The sequence below is a fragment of the Lathamus discolor genome, chromosome 1 (assembly GCF_037157495.1).
Source record: "Lathamus discolor isolate bLatDis1 chromosome 1, bLatDis1.hap1, whole genome shotgun sequence".
In the NCBI taxonomy this organism is placed as follows: Eukaryota; Metazoa; Chordata; class Aves; order Psittaciformes; family Psittacidae; genus Lathamus; species Lathamus discolor.
This window is the reverse complement of record NC_088884.1, coordinates 54209723-54218350: the sequence shown is the minus strand read 5'-3', so window position 1 is coordinate 54218350 and position 8628 is coordinate 54209723. Positions and strand designations below refer to the sequence as shown.

The 8628-nt window shown below is 37.6% G+C and overlaps 1 protein-coding gene across 1 annotated transcript; it reads left to right on the top strand.

Annotated features, from left to right (window-relative positions):
* Positions 1–5: 5 nt before the first annotated feature.
* On the top strand, positions 6–7851 carry RAD51AP1 (RAD51 associated protein 1). The gene is made up of 9 exons (XM_065671912.1): positions 6–106; positions 868–917; positions 1762–1900; positions 2730–2836; positions 3164–3238; positions 3882–4034; positions 5169–5321; positions 6210–6356; positions 7188–7851. Exons 1-9 carry the CDS (start codon positions 87–89, stop codon positions 7313–7315), a joined length of 972 nt encoding a protein of 323 aa, XP_065527984.1. The 5' UTR covers positions 6–86; the 3' UTR covers positions 7316–7851.
* Positions 7852–8628: the final 777 nt, after the last annotated feature.

Below are 8628 nucleotides of genomic sequence, written 5' to 3'. Positions count from 1 at the left end.
TTGCCGGCGCCGAGGGAGAGGCGGAGGGGGCGGGACAGTACTGTCGTTAGCGGCGGGGCGGGTGTAAGGCGCGGCCCGGAGCCGGGATGGCGCGGCCGGTGAGGAGGTGAGGGCTGCGGCAGAGCAGGCGGGACCGACGGCGGTGCGACCGGCCACGAAGCGCGCGGGGCCCTGAGTGACGGTTCCTCGAAAGCGTGGGGCGCGCGCGCGCCGCCGGTGGCCGCCGTTTCTCGATGGGGCGGGGGGGGGGGGGGGGGGGGTTGTTTCGGGTCATCTCAGCCCTGATGGAGCCCTGTGCCTCCACACCGAGCCGCTTCGTGGCCCCTTCTAGCGTTGGGCCTTGAGGAGAGGCCTGCTCTGTTTTGCCTTCCAGATGGAGAGAAGCGCTGGGCTTCTCCCTGGGACGGGCAGCGGGAGCGGCTGTCTCGCAAAGAGCAGCGGAGCCCGGTCTGAGGGGTGGGCTTGGGAGCGCCGCTTGTGGCTCCCGCTGGAGAGGATAGCGCCTCGCTGCAGCGACGGCAGTGCCGCACGGGAAACGGGCTGGAAGGTGCGCGGAAAACGCATTTCAAATGCCTAACAGCGAGCCGGGAGAGGAGTGATTGCACAGTAGCAGCTCTGAGATGCTGTGGGCGTAAGCAGAATGTAGCGCTCCCGCAACACGAACGAGAAGCGCCGTTGTTTTAGGATTTGTTAAAAATCTAGAAGCTGTTCCCAATAACCGTATTGTACACACTAGCGCTGGTTGGTTATACATACATTTAAACGTGTGTTGCTTTTCTCATGTAGAACGTGATCTGCCCAAAAAGTGTTAGCGAGTCAAGATGCTCAGTCTGAAAGGTTTAATAGTGTATGGGTTTTTTGCCACAGGAGCAAGAAAACGGTTGATTATTCACAGTTTGGGGATTTAGAAGATGACGGTAAGTAACATATTCTTGTACGTAACAAAAATGCCAAACACTAATGTAACCACCCAAAATGTCATGAGGGTGTCTTTAATGAATTAGTTCATTGAGAAGGCTGTGACTGTTTTCACTGGAAGTGATCTGGGCATGCTGCTGAATATCCTAATTCAACAAGAGTATGACGGCTGTAAGCCAGAGTATAACAACAGTATGTCAAGAAACTGGTGAATACACTGTGTCTTGTTGCAGGAAAATCAGTTTCTCTCCCTGCCTCAGTTTTGGGTGGTAATTTGTTACCCCCTGTTCTGATTATCAGTTCAAAGGGATTTCAATGAACACAAACAAATTCTGTTTGAAAAAAAAAAAAAGGAAAAAAGTAATACCTATTAGGGCTTAGAAGCAAAGGAATCTTGAAAACAAATAATCTACAATCTATTTTTCTTATCAATGTAACTTGACTGCTATGTCCTTACCCTAAACCCATCAAGACAGAGCTGCAGCTTAGATCTACATACAAAACTGTTTAATGACAGTGATTGCTATTAGAATTGATAACTCTTCAGCATATCAAAAGGTGAACTTACTGAAAATCCAGTAATATGTTGAACATTTAAGCTTTATTGCCTTATTGATAACAAAAATTGAATACAAGCATGTGCAAAAGAGGTCTTGTTAAGTTTTCATTTAAAATTCATTTAAGTAAGAATACTACAGTTCCAATTGTATCCTTTAAAAATAGAATTAGTTTTTAAAAGGTTACCTTTGGTATATTTTCAGTCTGTGGTGAAGTTGAATGACTTCTGGCCATGCAGAAGACTATAAGAAAACTCATTAAAGCTTGTTGCTGTTTCCCAAACAGATGAAGACTTCACATGTATAGCTGCACCTTCAAGCAAAAAATCCAGAACACAGCTCAAGGAACCAAAGGAGAAGAAGGAGAAGCAAAAAAAGCCACAGAAAGAATTGACTCCACCGCCAAAGCAGACACCTAGTAAAAGGTAAGAAACACTGAAGTATGGTCAACTCTGTGTAAAGCTGGATTTCAGTAATAGTTTGGTGTCATGTTGCATCCCACTCCCCAACCCCCCTAACCCCCTTGAGTTTTAAGCAGCTGAAAATACACAATAGCATATTAGCATAATAAAAATATTTCAGCTTTATTGATATAGTTGCATATCAGGGATAATGTAATTATGCATAGAGTTGGGAAAAGTTGCCTGAGTTCAGTAGTGAGCTGTGTCTGTTGTGTTACAGCTCTAAAAAGCTCCAGCAAGCAGCCTGCATAGGTGCAGAAACAGGCTTGCATGTCTTGATCATGTTTTGATATTTCTGCAGCGCATGATAACTGTAACAATTCTGAGTTACTTAAGGACTCCTAAACCTGAGAAATATAAAGGCATTTAAAAATCTACTCTTTAAAAGAGAACATACTTAAAGCTTGATATATATAAAAAAGTCAGTGTCTATGAAAAAAGGAGTCTGATGATTTTGGTAATAAAGTTGTATATAAATACTACATTTCAGTGTGTTTTTTCAAGGAAACATAACATTTTCTCTGATAATACCAGTTACTAGTTTATATATATATATATATCCATACAATATTTTGCAATCATAATACCTTTATACATAGTGTGCTTTAAACATTAGTGTGTACTTTGTCTAAATCATTTAAGGAAGTAATATTCATAATATGCTGTACATACGGAAATATTAATATCTTTGCAAGCATTTGAATTTTACGAAGTTCAGTGAGTCAGAAATAGATCTCTAACACTCATGCCATTGTTTTATTATTTAGCGTGTTTCGTTTGGTTTTTTTTTCAGGATATCTTTGGATGACAAACTTTATCAAAGAGATTTGGAAGTTGCTTTAGCCTTATCCGTCAAACAAAAGTCTGCAAATATCGCTGAGGTGCAACATTCAGAACAAGGTTATTTTACAGTTCATTGCAACACTATTTATATGTAGTCAATTTGAACATGACAATTTATTTTACAGTGAAATAGGTTGAAAGTCATGTTTTATTTCAAGAGGTCATGATTAGGAAATGAGAATTTCTAGGTAGTCTCTCTTATGTTTTAGGGTTTGGGGTTTTTTTGGGGTTTGGTTTGGTTGGTTTTTTTTTCTGTGTGGAAAAATAACTTTTCTGTAAGAACGTCCAAACATAGTTTTCTTAATATCTTAACCTTTTACAATGTGTTTTTTGTGTACTTACGTTTTATATTCTTTTTTGTTTGTTTTCTGGATGCTAAAACAGGTAAGTATTTTGAATTGGAAAATGTACAAAGGAGACCCCTTTTTTCCAACTGCAGAGTAGACAGTGAACTTTTAGGTAAGCTGTTCTCATACTCTTGTCTTTTCAGATACAGAATTTCAAGATATATTTAAGTATTTTAATGTCTTCTTGTTTCCATTGGTTTCTGGTTTTCACTTACATGGAAAAAACTCTTTATATTAAACAAAGACTGAAGGATGCAGCAACTTTTTCATACAGTCTTAAAATGGGAAGACGTGGATTGCTGAATGAGATTGTTACAGATCACTAAAAGTTTGTTGGAAAAAGAAACAGACGTGTGATGGCTTTAGTTGCTGAGTTGATTTACTTCTTCAGGAAGCTGCACTTGCCCTCAGGTCTGGAATGGGTCCATAATAGCTAAGCATCAGCTAAACATAACCAAAACATTCACTGTACTGTTGGAAACTTTTTAATTTTTCCAGTTTTATTTTTGGTCTCTTGTCCTTTTGTTAGCTGCATTACAAATAAATATTGATAACTTTCACAACCAGAATTTACAATTTGGTCACTTAAGAGAGTAAAATGTGAATCACATGAAAACAAGTGCCAATGATACACTTCTATATAGTATACTTCAAAATCACAAAAATAAACTCTGGGGGCTCAAGTACCTGCTTCTTTTTTGAGAAGAATAATAGTTCTACTGTGAATTTGAATTAAACCAAGTTCTGCTTTCTAGGTCTCAATCAAGTTATGGATAATGATGTACCTAGGGCTGATGGTATACAAAGGACAGCAGCATCTAACGTTCCTGCACATCCAGAGAAGCTACTAACTGTTGACAGTGATGACAGAAAGCATGCTACTGACTCTGAGCCAGAGTGTGTACCCAGTAAGGTCTCCTCTATAAAATCCCTTAGATGTGTTTTGAATGTAGTGCCTTAAATGTGGTTAATATTTTCAGTGAAATGCATACTGCTTCTATTGTATATTCCCCCTTGACCCCTTACTGAAGCATTACCTTTTAATACTAGTGACATCTCAGTTGCACTTTGGCACTAAACATTGGAGCTTGTTCCTGCACATTTGCCAAACTGGCAGAAGTTATCCTACTTCTCTGCATTTGCTGAAGTGTGTCAGAACAAATTCTTCTACCATCTTTGTCCAGAAAGGTTTCATATCTTTAGAGAGCCTCTTAATTTTTCCTATTGTTGTCTGGGGTTTGCATCAAAACATTGACTCTGGAGTAGTATGTGGTATTCGTGCTCCTAGTATTTGCTTTGTTTAAGCTTATTGGAAAAAAGTAAGTAGTCTTCCTTATTTCCTTGCTTCAGTCCTCAACTCTCAGAAGACAATGCTCATCCGATTGGAGGTCAGGGTAGTCTCATGCTCTGCTTCTGGTAGAAGTGTTGTATTGAATGCCGGCAGAGTATGACAGTCACCGCATTCCCCAGTGGTTAACATGTCTACCCATTCTTTTATTCCTTACTTCAAAGATTATTGCAATGTGTTTCCAGAATTGCCAGTGCAAAAGATAGATCAGGGAAATCATCCAGATACTCCTGTTGATAGAGAACTATTTTTAGGATTTGCTAATGTCTTTTTTTTTTTTTTTTTTAATAGTGAATCTATAAAATGTTTCTTGCAGCTGAAATTAGACATAGTGTTTTTCCATTTCAGTCATGACTAAGAATATGTAAAAATCAGAAGCCCTGCCAAATGACTTTAACATTTTTATCTTGCACACATGGAATATTGGTAATTCTGCTGTTAAATTATTACTGTATGCAGTTTATACCAGGGTGTTCTATTATTAAAGTTCAGAGCAAGAATTCTGTAAATACATAATGTTTTATGGAGATTATTTCTTTCTCAGTTCAGCATATAAATATGTTCAAATTTGGTTTATTGTATCTTTAAGGTAACCTGGGTTTTTATGTCCAGAGTGTGATTAGAAGGCCCTGGAGTAATATAATAGTAGATTGCATTTCATGTAGAGAGATGACATCCCTTTTTCTTGCTGTAGGTGAGGAGGAGTCAGAAGAAGATTCAGATTATAGTGAAGATGATGATGAAGACTTTGCTATGGAAAAGAAAAAAGCCAAAGGAAATAAAACCAGACAAAAGATGCCAGCAAAAAGAGAGAAGAAAACTTCCAAATCCAAGATTAATACTACAGGTAAGTTTGCATGATGAATTTGAAATAGACTTTTTTATAATGAACGTCCCTTTTATTTTCACTGAAGAAATAGATGGATCTGGCTGACAGCCTGACTGTGCAGGGTTATGATGAAAATGAACGACTATATGCAGAGTAAAAGGAGGAGAGCAGAAAAAAATCCTGAAAGAAAGAATATTCTGTAGTAAACTAATGCTTCTTACAAAGAAAAGCAGACAAAAGTGAATAGGCAATTAATTTCTATTTTTGTAACTATTGTCTAGCTTTTAAGAAAAGACGTGAGTGATCTGAGGATTATTATTTTTTTTTAAATTATAATCTCAGATCTTCCTCTTGCAGTTGCATTTATGAGTGTTTAATTCAAGGATAGCTAAACAAAGCTAGTCCTACTATCCACTTGGCGAAAACTTGTAAATAGTCATGCTCTTCAGAGTAAATTGTTCACTGTGTCATTAGTGTAATTTATTTTAAATAGCTTAAGAAATTACTTAATTGTGGTGTTAATTTTGTTCCTGACTTGGTAATGTGTTTTAGTTTCAGGCCTAAATTTAAAACATGTAATTTAGTTTAAAATTAGTTTTAGGTATAACAAAGAATGGTTTGCTTTGTGTAGCTGACAAAAGAATCTTTCGTCTTAGAAATCCAACATTTAGCAGGTCTTCAAGAAGGAGTTGTCATACTGCTTACTTTCAAACCAGGTTTGAAATTCTAGAGTATAACAAGACTGACTTTTTAAACATATACTGATAAAGATGTGACGATGTAGTAACATTATTTCACTCAGTACAGAGAGCTCATGCTGCACAATGATCAATCATCTTATGCAGTGTGGTGATTTCTCTTCCAAAGAGTATTCTTCTAAGGTTGCTTTTTTCATTTCCAACGAAGTATCATCTGTAGTTTCTCCTTTTGGGAGAACAGAACAAAAATCTGAGCGAACACAAAAGATGATGTCCAATTCTTCAGGCCCAGTTGGAAGGCCTCTACATACATCGAGTCCTGTAACAGATAAGAAGCCTAAATGGATACCACCAGGTACCTTTAAGATTGTAATTATAAACAGATAGGTTAGTTGACTTAAGCTTTTAGCAGTCTCTCTTAAAAGCAAGCAAACAATATTTCAGAAAAATGACTGACCTCTTATAATGAAAGTTATTCTTTTGAACTTATATTTAAAACAAAAGAAAAAAAAAGGCTATCTCTGTGCTTCTTTTTCCTCTTACAGCATTATTCTTAACTGCTTTATGTGGGGAGGTTAATTAAATGTTATCCAGAGTGTGGATCAAATCTTAATCCAGGATTGTTTTGTGGCCATTTCTCTCTTAGTAAGAGCTTTCTTTATCTCTGGTATGTGCTGCATTCTTATCTATTCTAAATAAATAATGCTACCAAAACGTTGGAGTGTTTTAACTGCTGTAGTAAAGCAAATGCTTTATTTTCTTAAGGTGTTTGAGCATGATTCTGCTGACTCCTGCCTCTTACTTTGATTTTCCTTCGTATTTGCTCTTCTTTCCTGTACATGTTTATTTCTGTTTGGCTCCTTTCTCTCAAGTCTTTTTTTCCCACTTGGACTTGTGTTCAGTTGTGTGATTCTCTGTGGAGCACCTCAAAATGCATAGTACTCTGGAAACAATATTTGCTTGTCCAGTGCTGCTCCAGTGTGTTGCTGGTTAATTAAATTGTACACCATACCTGCTGCACTGGCTCCCAAATAGATTGATTCGCAGACCTTTTTGCAGTATCTTTAGAATACTGTTTTTGTTCTGCTGTGACAACTATAAAAAGCAGTCATATAATATCCCTCCTCCCCACCTCCCCAAATCTCCTGAGCTTTCTTTTTGGTTTGTTTTGTTGTTTTTTTTTCAGCTGCATCAGGAAGCAGTAATAACTCTATGAGATGTGTTTCTCTTAAGTCACCTACTCAGAGTCTTAGACTCGGCCTCTCCAGACTAGCAAGAGTCAAACCACTGCATCCCAGTGCTGCCAGCAGTTAAGTGGTCAGTGACAAGGTGGCATGTGACAGAAAAGACTTTGGAAAGTGTTTTGCTTATAAATAAGCAAAAACTCCACGGCATCATCTGTGTTGGAGGACTGTTGTTTATATATGTATCTTATAATGATTTTTTATTCTGCAAAATGCTAGGCATCCTTAAGTGCTACTGCATAATAATACTATTTAATCAAGGTGACATCTGGGTCACCAGCTCTTTCATGTATTATATTCTGAGATGTGGGTTTGTGGTAATTTTAATTCTCTGATATCTAAACTCCTGGCATTAAAATAGTCTACACAGCATTATGTCAGTTATAGAATGTGATATCTTAACACAGTGAAAGTCACAGTTTAAAAAATATTTCTTGGAAGAGTTGCCACTTTCCACCCCCTTCTTGGGAAGTATGTCACCACTCTCAAAATCTGTTAATGTTTGCATATCTTACATGTGGATGTTAATTATTTTGAATGTATTATAGGTATAAATGGGAGGTTGTATATTTTAATAAAATAAAATTCTTTATATAACCAAATTAATCATATTAATTGACTTCATTAATTTTGAAAATCACTTATTGCTTCTAAATTTTTTCTGTGGTCTGGCAGATATTTTTGCCTGTGCATACTGTTAACTGGAAGTCAACAGCATTAGCCAGGCTCGGACAGTGAGACTTTTGCTCTGAGATCCTTGGTTTTCATTGAAGACCATGATACTGTGCATAGTTAGATTTTGTAAAGCATTGAATAATGAAACTGAGCTTTCAAACTTGTTATTCACAATGTAAATGATTTCCCACCTAAGCATAATGATTGTGTCAGATGACACAGCAGATGCACTTCCTCTGTATTGCTAAAGGGATCTGGTTGTGACTTAGTGAATTGCATTAACAAAGGAATATATAGCTGTATTCAGAGTAATTACACAGACAAAAGCATGGTGTTTCCTACAGTAAGATTATGGTATGACAAATTTTTAACAGTATAGTACTTACATTATTAAAATAAGATACATGCATATTTATTATATTTATCAAGAACAATGTACGGATTGCCTTATAGAAGGAATGAGAAGAAATCAGTGGATGATAATCTGTTTCTCAGAAAAAAAAGGAAACATAGGCATTGTGACATAAAATCTCCACATTTTGGATTCCTGGCATGGAATCACATAGCCCAGTGAAGTGTGATCCCGTGAGCTGGGCTAAGTGAGTTAAGGAGGGGAGGCACAGCCCTGATGTGCTCGTCTGATTCTGTCACAAGTCATCCTGGCTTGCTAAAGTGACACATTGGTAGACTAGAAGTTGACAGCGGATT